Source organism: Nerophis lumbriciformis, linkage group LG27 (assembly GCF_033978685.3).
Source record: "Nerophis lumbriciformis linkage group LG27, RoL_Nlum_v2.1, whole genome shotgun sequence".
NCBI lineage: Eukaryota > Metazoa > Chordata > Actinopteri > Syngnathiformes > Syngnathidae > Nerophis > Nerophis lumbriciformis.
Window position 1 is genome coordinate 4,605,844 of NC_084574.2, and position 15,708 is coordinate 4,621,551.

Genomic DNA, 15,708 nt, shown 5'->3' on the forward strand with positions numbered 1-15,708 from the left:
CACCCGCCCCCATAGAACAGGAAGCGCTTCTTCTTCTACTGTAAGCAACCACCCGCCCGCGTAGAAGAAGAAGAAGCGCGCGGATATTACGTTTCATTTCCTTTGTGTGTTTACATCTGTAAAGACCACAAAATGGCTCCTACTAAGCGACAGGTTTTCGGTTCATGAAAAGACGCAATCTCTCCATCCGCACACGGACTACTATTTCACAGCAACTGCCTAAAGACTTTCAAGAAAAGCTGGCTACTTTCCGTGCATATTGTAAAAACAAGATAGCTGAAAAAAAGATCCGGCCAGAGAACATTATCAACATGGACGAGGTTCCACTGACTTTTGATATTCCTGTGAACCGCACTGTGGATACAACGGGAGCACGTACGGTGAATATTCGCACCACAGGGAATGAGAAGTCATCCTTCACTGTGGTTCTAGCTTGCCATGCTAATGGCCAGAAACTTCCACCCATGGTGATATTCAAAAGGAAGACCTTGCCAAAAGAGACCTTTCCAGCCGGCGTCATCATAAAAGCTAACTCGAAAGGATGGATGGATGAAGAAAAGATGAGCGAGTGGTTAAGGTAAGTTTACGCGAAGAGGCCGGGTGGCTTTTTTCACGCAGCTCTGTCCATGTTGATATACGACTCCATGCGCGCCCACATCACGCTGGTTTTTAATACATTATTAAAGTTTGACTGACCTATTTGACTGTTTTTTTTACATTCCTTTAGCGCAGTTAGATGCGGCTTACAACACGGGGCGGCTTATAGGTGGACAAAGTTTTGAAATATGCCGTTCATTGAAGGCGCGGCTTATAACCCAGGGCGCCTTATGGTGCGGAAAATACGGTGTATATATATATATATATATATATGTGTGTAATAAAATATATATATATATATATATATATATAGCTAGAATTCATTGAAAGTCAAGTATTTCTTATGTATGTATATTTTAACCACGCCCCCAACCACGCCCCCGCCCCACCCCCGACCACGCCCCCCGCCCCCCACCCCCCACCTCCCGAAATCGGAGGTCTCAAGGTTGGCAAGTATGGACTATGTCAACTTGTACAATAAATTTAAGGACGTTTTCCAACCTAATATCCTTCTAACCAGATTGGATTTGAACAGACCACCCTGACGATCGTGTCACAATGCATCAACACTATTTATCACTCAAGTCATCTCCAAAACCCTTCAGCATCAGGGAGGCCGCCCTTGTTGTAAAGAAGCAATAATAGGCTCGGGGATTTTCTTTCGATTCATATTTTCCGCGAGAGAAAGAGAGGGCAGAGGAAGGCTGGGATTGAAAAGGAAAACATTGAATTTGGAATTTCATATCGAGCCCTTTTAGAAGCAGCCCTCAGATGTGGTTTTTAAGAGAAAATTCATTGTGCGGAACTGAAGCTGGCAAGAAGACTCTGCTTGCGGGAGACGTTCCAAAATGTTGCAGCACGGGCACAGCCAGAGACTTGGCATACAGCCTCAATTTGGACTGGGGAAGGAAATGGGACGTTTCATTGCTCTTTTTTGACAACGTGCCTATGTCTGATCTTGGGATTCCATCACCACCATCACTTCAGTGACTGTATGTGTTCATGCGGTTTTTTTCTCCTTCTCTTCCCCCCTTCCTCTCAACTGCCCAGCTTTTGTACTCAATTACGCCACTTGTGCTGAGTGGCGTAAAGGGGGAGGGTAAAAAAAAACAAAAACGGGAAAGCGGGAATTTTATAATAATCGCTTCCCACTTCTGTAATTTATATGCAATGAGGACTCCTCACGCCTGAAGCCACGATCGAGTATGCAGAAAGCTGGAGAGGTGAATGGCGGCATAAACGTTCCCATGCTGCAGCAGACTGTCGCTTTGGCTGCTCTTTTACATGACGATATTTTAAGCTTGGAATTGCAAACATTTTGGTTTTACATCTATGAATTTAGTGTTTGCAATAATTACTACTGAGCAGTTTGTAGGCATGTGTGTAACCTAGGGGTGTAACGGTACACAAAAATTTTGTCTCGTTACGTACCTCGGTTTAGAGGTCACAGTTCGCTTCATTTTCGGTACAGTAAGAAAACAACAAAATATACATTTTTGGGTTATTTATTTACCAAATTTGCAAAATCTTCCACCAAAAATATTTTTCTTAGTGGAATATTTGATGTGAAGTAATGGGAACCTTGGATAGGTCAATAATTCATAATAACATTGATTTTGATTCAATATTATGTTTTGAGTTTGAAAAAAAAAAAAAAACAGTTTTGTTTTATTAGTCAACATTGCAACTTTTTATAAATTACATTTAACCTTTAAGATTTTTTATTTCACTTTTGTTATGTTTTTGTTTATTTTAATAGTATTTTTAGAATGTGCCGTGGGCATACTTGCCAACCTTGAGACCTCCGATTTCGGGAGGTGGGGGGTGGGAGGCGTGGTCGGGGAGGGCGGGGGCGTGGTTAAGATATATATATATATAAGAAATACTTGACTTTCAGTGAATTCTAGCTATATATATATATATATATATATATATATATATATATATATATATATATATATATATATATATATATATATATATATACTACTGCCCCCTACTGACCAATGTGAATACTGATAAATGTGTAATGACAGCTCCAAAAACGAATTCAAACCACAAAATAAAATAAATAAATCAACACAAAAATGTGACACATTATGGGTGGGTCACATATGCATGTACAGTAGATGGCAGTATTGTCCTGTTTAAAAGTGTCACAACATTGCTGTTTACGGCAGACGAACTGCTTTACATAGACGAAAACTTGACTGCTGTTGTTGTGTGTTGTTACCGCGCTGGGAGGACGTTAATGAAACTGCCTAACAATAAACCCACATAAGAAACCAAGAACTCGCCCTCGATCATTAGCTGTTTATATTGTGGGAAAGCGGACGTGTGAACATGCTGTCAACACGTCACTCAGGTCCGCATGGAGCTGGAGGGGGCGTGGCCTCCAGCTCCGCCTGCATTTGGGGAGATTTTCGGGAGAAAATTTGTCCTGGAAGGTTTTCGGGAGAGGCGCTGAATTTTCGGGAGTCTCCCGGAAAATCCGGGAGGGTTGGCAAGTATGGCCGTGGGCCTTTAACACATTAGCTGTGGGCCACAAATGGCCTCCGGGGCACACTTTTGACACCCCTGCTATAGATAATAAAAAATTAAATGTGATAAATCTATGGATAAAAAGCAGAGCCTGGCGACGCATGCGCGTTTATCATAACTCTCTCTCTCTCTCTCTCTCTGTCTCTGCCCCTCCCTCACCAATGCTGCTGTTTGTATTGTTTTTAACCCCTTCTTAACCCTGAACGTACATTGAAAATACCCTCACGTTTGTCTCTTTTTTTTTTTGTGTTAAGTACCGTATTTTCCGCACTATAAGGCGCACCTAAAAACCACAAATTTTCTCAAAAGCTCACAGTGCGCCTTATAACCCGGTGCGCTTTATATATGGATAAATATTAAGATTCATTTTCATAAAGTTTCGGTCTCGCAACTTCGGTAAACAGCCGCCATCTTTTTTCCCGGTAGAACAGGAAGCGCTTCTTCTTCTACGCAAGCAACCGCCAAGGTAAGCACCCGCCCCCATAGAACAGGAAGCGCTTCTTCTTCTACTGTAAGCAACCACCCGCCCGCGTAGAAGAAGAAAAAGCGCGCGGATATCACCGTACGTTTCATTTCCTTTGTGTGTTTACATCTGTAAAGACCACAAAATGGCTCCTACTAAGCGACAGGTATCCGGTTCATGAAAAGACGCAATCTCTCCATCCGCACACGGATTACTATTTCACAGCAACTGATATTCCTGTGAACCGCACTGTGGATACAACGGGAGCACGTACGGTGAATATTCGCACCACAGGGAATGAGAAGTCATCCTTCACTGTGGTTCTAGCTTGCCATGCTAATGGCCAGAAACTTCCACCCATGGTGATATTCAAAAGGAAGACCTTGCCAAAAGAGACCTTTCCAGCCGGCGTCATCATAAAAGCTAACTCGAAGGGATGGATGAAGAAAAGATGAGCGAGTGGTTAAGGTAAGTTTAAGTTTACGCGAAGAGGCCGGGTGGCTTTTTTCACGCAGCTCTGTCCATGTTGATATACGATTCCATGCGCGCCCACATCACGCTGGTTTTAATATATTATTAAAGTTTGACTGACCTATCTGACTGTTTTTTTGACATTCCTTTAGCGCAGTTAGATGCGGCTTACAACACGGGGCGGCTTATAGGTGGACAAAGTTTTGAAATATGCCGTTCATTGAAGGCGCGGCTTATAACCCAGGGCGCCTTATGGTGCGGAAAATACGGTATCTTTTAAATGTTCAAACTGGATGCAATTGTACCTCAAATTTAATTGGTAGCGCTCAAAAACAACAACCAAAGGTGGAGTTTTATGGTTTGTTCTACTTCCTCATACTCTCAGCATGCTATCTTATTATTTATTAGCCTTTATTTAACCAGGTAAAATCCCATTGAGATCAAAGATCTCTTTTCCAAGGGAGACCTGGCCAAGAGGGCAGCAGCAAGGTTACATTAAAAACAGTAAACAAATACATAAAACATCACATTTACAACATTAAAACTTGCTCACATGACACATGTGCATACAGACAAGGTAGACTGCAGACCTTTCACAGAAGCTTTAAACTCATTCAACGTAACTAGGGTTTGAAGTTTAATATTCGATTGTAGGTTATTCCAAGCCTTCGGTGCTGAAAACCTACCGTATTTTCCGCACCATAAGCCGCCCTGGGTTATAAGCCGCGCCTTCAATGAACGGCATATTTCAAAACTTTGTCCACCTATAAGCCGCCCCGTGTTATAAGCCACATCTAACTGCGCTAAAGGGAATGTCAAAAAAACAGTCAGATAGGTCAGTCAAACTTTAATAATATATTAAAAACCAGCGTGATGTGGGCGCGCATGGAGTCGTATATCAACATGGACGGAGCTGCGTGAAAAAAGCCACCCGGCCTCTTCGCGTAAACTTCCCTTAACCACTCGCTCATCTTTTCTTCATCCATCCCTTCGAGTTAGCTTTTATGATGACGCCGGCTGGAAAGGTCTCTTTTGGCAAGGTCTTCCTTTTGAATATCACCATGGGTGGAAGTTTCTGGCCATTAGCATGGCAAGCTAGAACCACAGTGAAGGATGACTTCTCATTCCCTGTGGTGCGAATATTCACCGTACGTGCTCCCGTTGTATCCACAGTGCGGTTCACAGGAATATCAAAAGTCAGTGGAACCTCGTCCATGTTGATAATGTTCTCTGGCCGGATCTTTTTTTCAGCTATCTTGTTTTTACAATATGCACGGAAAGTAGCCAGCTTTTCTTGAAAGTCTTTAGGCAGTTGCTGTGAAATAGTAGTCCGTGTGCGGATGGAGAGATTGCGTCTTTTCATGAACCGGAAACCTGTCGCTTAGTAGGAGCCATTTTGTGGTCTTTACAGATGTAAACACACAAAGGAAATGAAACGTAATATCCGCGCGCTTCTTCGTCTTCTACGGGGGCGGGTGGTTGCTTACAGTAGAAGAAGAAGCGCTTCCTCTTCTATGGGGGCGGGTGCTTACCTTGGCGGTTGCTGGCCGTAGAAGAAGAAGCACTTCCTCTTCTACGGGGAAAAAAGATGGCGGCTGTTTACCGTAGTTGCGAGACCTAAACTTTATGAAAATGAATCTTAATATTAATCCATATATAAAGCGCACCGGGTTATAAGCCGCACTGTCAGCTTTTGAGTAAATTTGTGGTTTTTAGGTGCGGCTAATAGTGCGGAAAATACGGTAAATGCTTTCTTGCCCAGTTCAGTTCTTACTTTGGGGACGACAAATTGCAGAACATTCATTGAACGAAGATTGTGACTTCCTTGTTTCTTTGTTAAAAGACAAGACAGCTGCTCGGGTTTGGCTAGCAGCTAGCATGCCGTGTGTTGTGCCTCGGTGTGCATTGTTTACACAACGTGCGTTACGCTACTTAATATGTCCGTGTGGAAACTCGTTCGGTACACCTCCGAACCGAACCGACACCCCCGTACCAAAACGGTTCGATACAAATACACGTACCGTTACACCCCTAACTAAAGTGCATACAAAAAAAGAAAAACATGTGTTCTTGTCTTACATAAGGATCGCAAATGATCTGCAAAATTCCAAAAAAAAGTTCCCCTTCAATTATGTGACAAACTCTACTTTTTCAAACAAAAATGCTTCCTGCTGCGTTGTATTCAGTCAATAATTTATATTTTGATATTTTTAACAGCAGCATCAGCAGGAGAGGGTTGACAATTCCAAGTATTATATAAAGCAGACCTGGGCAAACTAAGGCCCGTTAAGCTTTTCAATCTGGCCCGCCGGACATTCCCAAATCATTTTTTTAGATCTTTAAGATGTAAAGTGTAGCTGCCATTATGATGTGCAGTCATGTTTTCTAATGACCGTAAGTAAGTCTTCAACTATACTAAGTATTTCAATGCTTGGAATCGGCACTTTTGCATGATATACTAGTTACTATGGTAATCTAATTAGTTAATATGGTAATCTAATTAGTTACTATGGTCATCTAAGTCACAGCAGCTCAGACGAGGCACCAAGCAGTGTTTCCAGACTGTTTCCAGAGCCTGAAATGTGGGTGTCAGGGACAGACGTGGAAGGAGATTTTTACAACAAAGTTCTAAAGCTTAGTGATATATCAGATTGTAGGTGTTGTTGTTTTTTTACCCTTCTCGTTCATATTTCGCTGTGTTTGTTGCATTTTTGTTGCGTTTCACTCGATTGTAAAATATGTGGATGGAGAGGGTGTGTGACGCTCATATGTTGTCAATATTCAGTGTTTTATCGTTCATAGTTAATATTGTAAATTCCATATTCTTTATTTTCATGTACATTCTGGATTTCTCAATCAGTAAAAAAAATTTAAATTCCGTTCCATTTTTTAATGCGGTCTGTCATAACGATTTTAGAATTCAATCAGACATTATTGTGAGGTTTTGTATCAGTGTTCCTAAAAATAGATATACCGGGCCCCAGACACATTTTTTTCTCTAAATTTGGCCCCCGAGTCAAAATAATTGCCCAGGCCTGATATAAAAGTTCACTTGCATTAAAATGTAAATGCTACTGGCACCAGATTTAAATTAAAATAAGCAATACAAATATAGAGAAGAGGGGGAAAAAAAGCACAGTAAATGCATTGGAAGAGAAAGATGCTTTACATGACATCCAAGTTGGTAAAAATGAGAAAAAAAAGTAAACACACCCTAAACCAGGAGTGTCCAAAGTCCTGCCTCGGGGCCATTTGCGGCCCGCAGCTCGTTTTTTTATTGGCCCACAGCATATTCTAAAAATAAAATTAAACACAAGGTTAGAGAGCAATATTAGGGCCGACCTGAAAACAATCAAATAGAAAGGTTTGGACACCCCTGGCCTATATATATAAAAACTATTTCCCTACAAAGTCCACAGGCTTCTTCTTTGGACTCTACAGGAATGAAACCACAGCTTTTAATGTTCCAATAAAATGATGTCTGAGGAAAGCACTGCGGTGGATCTGGCGTTTAACATACGCATCATAAAGGCTACAGGTGGTAAGTGTCATAAGTCCACCAGGAGACTCAGGTGTGTCTGAGTGTAACCTTTTCCCAACAAACTAGAGCAAACATTCCCGCATGGAACACTGCAAAAACTGAAATCTAAGTAAGATGAAATACCGTATTTTCCGCACTATTAGCCGCACCTAAAAACCACAAATTTTCTCAAAAGCTGACAGTGCGCCTTTTAACCCGGTGCGCTTTATATATGGATAAATATTAAGATTCATTTTCATAAAGTTTCGATCTCGCAACTTCGGTAAACAGACGCCATCTTTTTTCCCGGTAGAACAGGAAGCGCTTCTTCTTCTACGCAAGCAACCGCCAAGGTAAGCACCCGCCCCCATAGAACAGGAAGCGCTTCTTCTTCTACTGTAAGCAACCACCCGCCCGCGTAGAAGAAGAAAAAGCGCGCGGATATCACCGTACGTTTCATTTCCTTTGTGTGTTTACATCTGTAAAGACCACAAAATGGCTCCTACTAAGCGTCAGGGATCCGGTTCATGAAAAGACGCAATCTCTCCATCCGCACACGGATTACTATTTCACAGCAACTGATATTCCTGTGAAACGTACTGTGGATACAACGGGAGCACGTACGGTGAATATTCGCACCACAGGGAATGAAAAGTCATCCTTCACTGTGGTTCTAGCTTGCCATGCTAATGGCCAGAAACTTCCACCCATGGTGATATTCAAAAGGAAGACCTTGCCAAAAGAGACCTTTCCAGCCGGCGTCATCATAAAAGCTAACTCGAAGGGATGGATGAAGAAAAGATGAGCGAGTGGTTAAGGTAAGTTTAAGTTTACGCGAAGAGGCCGGGTGGCTTTTTTCACGCAGCTCTGTCCATGTTGATATACGTATGTTTGTGATTGCACATTTGCGTACATTTTGGGAGTGAACAGAGTTGTTAGAACGCTGGTTTTTAATATATTATTAAAGTTTGACTGACCTATCTGACTGTTTTTTTGACATTCCTTTAGCGCAGTTAGATGCGGCTTACAACACCGGGCGGCTTATAGGTGGACAAAGTTTTGAAATATGCCGTTCATTGAAGGCGCGGCTTTTAACCCAGGGCGCCTTATGGTGCGGAAAATACGGTATGTCAAATAAGGGTGATATTTGCTTATTTTATGTCTGATAAGATAATTCTTCTCACTTAGCAGATTTTATGTTAGAGTGTTTTACTTGTTTTAAGGGTTTTGCTCCTAAATGATCTCAGTAAGATATTACAGCTTGTTGCTGAGATTTGATGACCTATATTGAGTAAAACATGCTTGAAACTATTTTTGTCCAAATGTCCAAAACACACCCAGCAATGGTGCACAGGAAGGCGGGGAAGAAGAGGAGAAAAGGCGGCCAAAATGGTCAAAAGTCCCAATCTTGTCCAAAATACCTCCCCGGGTTCCAGTCCCACGAGTCCTGCCGCCGGGCCGCATAAGTCTCGGTATGCAAAAAATGTCCAAAACGCACCAGGCAAAGTCCCACGGGAAGTGCGGGAGAAAAGTGAGAGAAGTCGTTAAAAGTCCCCAAAAATGTTAAAAATACCTACCCAGGTTCGAGTCCCACAAGTCCCGCCGCCGGCCGCGCAAGTCCCAGGATGCCCAAAATGTCCATAACACACCCAGCCGAGTCCCACGGGGAGGGGGGGATAAAAGTTGGAAAAGTCGGCAAAAGTCCCAAAAATGTTCAAAATACCTACCCAGGTTCGAGTCTCACATGGAGTGCCACAAGTCTTAAGACTTGTGGCACTCCAACCCGGGTGTGATTTTTGAACATTTTACCGACTTTTCTCACTTTTCTGACTTTGACACAATTGTGTCTCATAATTAAAACAGATGACAGCCAAATGGACTTTGCTGTTTTATTTTCAATGAAACAATAGAAAATATGTACTCATATAGTAGTACAGTTGTTATTAGTGAGAATATACTTATTTTAAGGTATTTCTGGGTTCATTGAGGTTAGCTAATTTTACTTGTTTTGGAAAGTCTTGACAAGCCAAATTTTCTTGTTCTATTGGCAGATAATTTTGCTTAGTTCAAATAAAATACCCCTCATTTTTGTATTTTTTTCCCTTGTTTTTGAACACTGACTTTTTGCAGTGCAGGCTTCTTCTTTGGACTCTACAGGAATCTACCACAGCTTTTACACTGCAAAAAGTCAGTGTTCATAAACAAGAAGAAAAAAAATACAAGAATGAGGGGTATTTTATTTGAACTAAGCAAAATTATCTGCCAATAGAACAAGAAAATTTGGCTTGTCAAGACTTTCCAAAACATGTAAAATTAGCTAACTTCAATGAACCCAAAAATACCTTAAAATAAGTATATTCTCACTAATAACAAGTGCACTTTTCTTGATAGAAAAAAATAATATGAGACATTTTTGCTCAATGTGTTGAAAAATATTCTTAAATGAAGTAAATGCTAGTGCCATTATCTTGACATAATGATATGCGCTCGCCATTACATTTCTTGAAACCAGCAAACTTATACTAAAAACTAATTTATTGTTCTTAATGGAAAGGCAACAAGGCAAGCGCTTGTTACTCTCGGGGTCTCCTAGCCGCTCAGGCAAATCATATTGTCTAAAAATGCATTTTTCCATGGATAACATGACATCATCGCGCCAAGTGTGTGCTCTTTCAGTCAATTAGTGCGCATATATACAGCCCGGCCCCCGGACAAAAACAATTGAATTGTAATTTTGAAGATTTCATCTGAATGTGCATGAACTATTTCTGTTCAAAATGGTTAAATGTTTAAATATTAACTGTCAGTTTACTGTACTGTGCCAACTGTACTACTATATGAGTACCTATTTTCTATTGTTTCATTGAAAATAAAACAGCAAAGTCCATTTGGCTGTCATCTGTTTTAATTATGAGACACAATTGTGTCAAAGTCATGATTTTTTTTTTTTCATGCTTGAAATAAGAAATGATGACTTTAAAAAAGTAGTTTTATACTTGTGAGTGTTGATGACACAGCTTTGCAACACTTGATATTCTAGTTTCAAGCATGTTTTACTCAATATAGGTCATCAAATCTCAGCAACAAGCTGTAATATCTTACTGAGATCATTTAGGACCAAAACACTTAAAACAAGTAAAACACTCTAACATAAAATCTGCTTAGTGAGAAGAATTATCTTATCAGACAGAAAATAAGCAAATATCACCCTTATTTGAGATATTTCATCTTACTTAGATTTCACTTTTTGCAGTGTAATGTTCCAATAAAATGATGAAATTGCTATCTGAGGAAAGCACTGCAGTGGATCTGGTGTTTAACATACACATCATAATGTCATGTCTGTGTAATCATGTTTTGTTTTAAGTCATGTTTTGTTTAGTTATAGGACTCTTTAGTTTCTGTCTTTTCACTCCCTTGTCTTGTTTCCATGATTACCCCATTAGTTTCACCTGTTCCACGTTTGGACTCATTATGCACTCTTGATTGTCACCATAGCAACCCATTAGTTTTCACCTGTCACGTCACGCACCTGTTTCACGTTTTGAGTCACGCACCTGCTTTCACTAATCATGTCCATAGTATTTAAGTTCATTCTTTTCAGTTTGTCGTTCTGACGACCTCCCCACATTTATGCTCTGTCCATTCTTTCCATGTCCATTCCTCAAGCAACTATTTTTGTCCAAGCCAAGTAAGTTTTTGTTCCATGTTTATAGTCTTTTTGGTTTCATAGTTTGTTCTCCGCCATTGTGCGTGTTTTTTGTTTGATCCTTTTTTTTTGTATTTATAGTCTTTAAATAAAAAATTTTACTTACATTCCCGTCTCGCCCGAGCCAACTTTCCGTTGCATCCCGGAAAAGCACACACCCAAGACCAAGTCATGACCAGAGGTGGGTAGTAACGCGCTACATTTACTCCGTTACATCTACTTGAGTAACTTTTGGGATAAATTGTACTTCTAAGAGTAGTTTTAATGCAACATACTTTTACTTTTACTTGAGTATATTTATAGAGAAGAAACGCTACTTTTACTCCGCTACTTTTATCTACATTCAGCTCGCTACTCGCTACTAATTTTTATCGATCTGTTAATGCACGCTTTGTTTGTTTTGGTCTGTCATAGTGCCTGCGTTTCAACAAATACAGTCACTGGTGACGTTCACTCCGTTCCACCAATCAGATGCAGTCACTGGTGACGTTGGACCAATCAAACAGAGCCAGGCGGTCACATGACCTGACTTAAACAAGTTGAAAAACTTATTGGGGTGTTACCATTTAGTGGTCAATTGTACGGAATATGTACTGTACTGTGCAATCTACTAATAAAAGTTTCAATCAATCAATCAAAAGTGTGAAGGAAAAAAGACCCTTTTTTTTATTTCAATCGTACATCCTGTCAAAAGCTTAAAGACTGACTGCACAGTTCCTGTCTTCACAATAAAAGTGCCGCTCCATCGCGCCTGCGCTTTCAAAACAAGAGTCTCCGAAAGCCAGCGCAAACAAGCTAGCAAGCTACGGAGTTTGCCGCCAATGTATTTCTTGTAAAGTGTATAAAAACGAATATGGAAGCTGGACAAATAAGGTGCCAAAAACCAACCACTTTCATGTGGTATTAGACAGAAAGCAGGAACTTTTTTTCTCCTCCATTTGAAAACGTGGACGTTATCATCACTACTGTCTGATTACAATCAATGCAAGTCATCAGAATCAGGTAATACACCAACTTATATTCTTGTCTTCATGAAAGAAAGGAATCTATATGTGTTAAACATGCATGTATATTCATTAAAACACCTTTAACATGTAAACAAAAACGGCAAAATAAATAAATATAAATTATATACTGTATATATATGTGTGTGTGTATATATATGTATATGTATATGTATATGTATATATATATATGTATATACATATATATATATATATATATATATATATATATGATATGTGTGTGTGTATGTTACTCATCAGTTACTCAGTACTTGAGTAGTTTTTTCACAACATACTTTTTACTTTTACTCAAGTAAATATTTGGGTGACTACTCCTTACTTTTACTTGAGTAATAAATCTCTAAAGTAACAGTACTCTTACTTGAGTACAATTTCTGGCTACTCTACCCACCTCTGGTCATGACACATAAAGGCTACAGATGGTAAGTGTCCTAAGTCCACCATGAGACTCAGGTGTGTCTGAGTGTAACCTTTTCCCAACAAACTAGAGCAAACATTCCCGTATGGAAGAACACGTGACAATAAAGCCCCCCTCCCCAGTAGAGACCAACCTGAGGAAGCCTAAATAAATAACCAATTACCACTCGTAGATCCGCTTGAACCCCACCAGCTCGGCGTGAACGGCTAAAAATGGAACCTTCTATTGGCAAGGGGGGAGACGGCTCTTTGTCCAGGGGGGTTTTAAATGTAACCAAACCCAATTAACGGAGAAGAAAGCCCAGCCGGCAGCGAGCGGAGGAGCGCCACGAGGCCCGGGGTAATGAGTCGAACAAGCGGAGCCGAGCACAGGGACGGGAGTGGAGGAGGCTACAAATAACAGGAAAAGCCTGCCCTGGAGACACATTTACATCTGTGAAGCCCCCTCTACTCCATCTCGCCGTCTCTCTGCATTGCAATCATAAATCCTGCACGCTAGTCGAGAGTTGAGCCGCTGAAGGGAAGCGTTGACACTGAAGGCCGAGGCCAGCAGGAAAGAAAAGTAAAGAAGTCATAAACTGGGATGTTATATTTTAAGAGCGGCTTGCAGTGTGAACGCCAAGGATTTAACACACATGACCAAAGCAAAACATCACAATAATGTACGGGGTGTAAAATGCGGTCATGCTCGGCGCCACGCCTCTAATGAATCTACATGTGGGGCACAAAGGAGCTATTAACAGCCAGAGTGTCTTCCTCCCTGCCGTCGCCACCAGCGGCTTCACAACTCAATAGCACCAGCTGGATTACCCATGATCCTTCAGCTGGCATGGAGCGCGTGCGCTCCGAGCAAACCAATCACACTTCTTTCTCTCTCCCTCACACGCTGACATTTGCAACCAGCAAGCGGGGGGAGGGGGGGCGGTATAATTTGTGTGAAATGTGCCTCCATGCCCCAGATGAAAAAGACTTGATCCGCTTTTAAAAAAAAACTCTTAATTTTTATACATTGCTGAGCTATTAAAAAAAAAAAGAAACTTGGGGGGGGGGGAGAGACGGAAGTTAGAAATGATCCGGCCTTAAAAGGTCCCAAGTCAAATGAACTTTAAAAGGGAATCATTTCAGGGTTCTTGGCTCCTCTATGACAGTAAATGTATGAATAAAAGTCGACATTTTCCACTATATTTGTCATGTCTGTGTAATCATGTTTTGTTTTAAGTCATGTTTTGTTTAGTTTCTGGCTTTTCGCTCCCTTGTCTTGTTTGCATGATTACCCCATTAGTTTCACCTGTTCCACGTTTGGACTTATTTTGCACTCTTGATTGTCACCATAGCAACCCATTAGTTTTCACCTGTCACGTCACGCACCTGTTTCACGTCTTGAGTCACGCACCTGTTGTCATGTCTGTATTATCATGTTTTGTTTTAAGTCATGTTTTGTTTAGTTTCTGTCTTTTCACTCCCTTGTCTGGTCACCATGGCAACCATTAGTTTTCACCTGTCACGTCACGCACCTGTTTCACGTTTTGAGTCACGCACCTGCTTTCACTAATCATGTCCATAGTATTTAAGTTCATTCATTTTCTGTTGTTCGTCCTGACGACCTCAACACATTTATGCTCTGTTCATGCCTGATACTTCTTTTCATGTCAATTCCTCAAGCAACTACTTTTGTCCAAGCCAAGTAAGTTTTTGTTCCATATTTATAGTCTTTTTGGTTTCATAGTTTGTTCTCCGCCATTGTGCGTGTTTTTTGTTTGTATTTTTTTGCTATAGTCTTTTGGTTTTATAGTTTATTCTCCGCCACTGTGCACGCTTTCATTTATTCCTTTTTTTGATAATAATAAATCATGTACCTTCATTCCCGTCTCGCACGAGCCAACTTTCCGTTGCATCCTGGAAAAGCAAACTCCCAAGATCAAGTCGTGACACCTGTTTTCGTTAATCATGTCTGTAGTATTTAAGTTCAGTGTTTTTCAGTTTGTCTTTCTGACGACCTCACCACATTTATGCTCTGTCCATTCTTTCCATGTCCATTCCTCAAGCAACTATTTTTGTCCAAGCCAAGTAAGTTTTTGTTCCATGTTTATAGTCTTTTTGGTTTCATAGTTTGTTCTCCGCCATTGTGCGTGTTTTTCGTTTGTACTTTTTTGCTATAGTCTTTTGGTTTCATAGTTTATTCTCCGCCACTGTGCGCACTTTCATTTATTCCTTTTTTTGATAATAATAAATCATGTACCTTCATTCCCGTCTCGCACGAGCCAACTTTCCGTTGCATCCTGGAAAAGCAAACTCCTAAGATCAAGTCGTGACACCTGTTTTCGTTAATCATGTCTGTAGTATTTAAGTTCAGTGTTTTTCAGTTTGTCTTTCTGACGACCTCACCACATTTATGCTCTGTCCATTCTTTCCATGTCCATTCCTCAAGCAACTATTTTTGTCCAAGCCAAGTAAGTTTTTGTTCCATGTTTATAGTCTTTTTGGCTTCATAGTTTGTTCTCCGCCATTGTGCGTGTTTTTCGTTTGTACTTTTTTGCTATAGTCTTTTGGTTTTATAGTTTATTCTCCGCCACTGTGCGCGCTTTTCGTTTGTACTTTTTTTTGATGTATAAATAAATCATGTACCTTCATTCCCGTCTCGCCCGTGCCAACTTTCCGTTGCATCCCGGAAAAGCAAACCACCCAAGACCAAGTTTTGACAATATTCCGCTGTGTTTGTGCCAAGAAAAGCCTGAATGCCAGGAGGGGGTGAGTGTGAAGTTTAAAGGGGAACATTATCACCAGACCTATGTAAGCGTCAATAAATACCTTGATGTTGCAGAAAAAAAGACCATATATTTTTTTAACCCATTTCCGAACTCTAAATGGGTGAATTTTGGCGAATTAAACGCCTTTCTAGAATACATTTGGATTTTAGCCACAAAAAGGTAATGACACCAATGTTATCTATTGGAATTGTTTAGTA

The 15,708-nt window shown here is 40.6% G+C and overlaps 1 protein-coding gene across 7 annotated transcripts in view; it reads right to left on the reverse strand.

The window, feature by feature from the left end:
- lef1 (lymphoid enhancer-binding factor 1) overlaps positions 1 to 15,708 on the reverse strand; it is a 184,034-nt gene that overhangs the window by 87,335 nt on the left and 80,991 nt on the right. For 4 of the 7 annotated variants that reach the window (XM_061923017.1, XM_061923018.1, XM_061923015.1 and 1 more), the window contains exon 4: positions 7,286 to 7,366. The exons of the other annotated variants lie outside the window; for them this stretch is intronic. In XM_061923017.1, the coding sequence (XP_061779001.1) occupies positions 7,286 to 7,366 (81 nt within the window). The remainder of the gene's footprint in view (positions 1 to 7,285; positions 7,367 to 15,708) is intronic. 7 annotated transcript variants of the gene reach the window in all.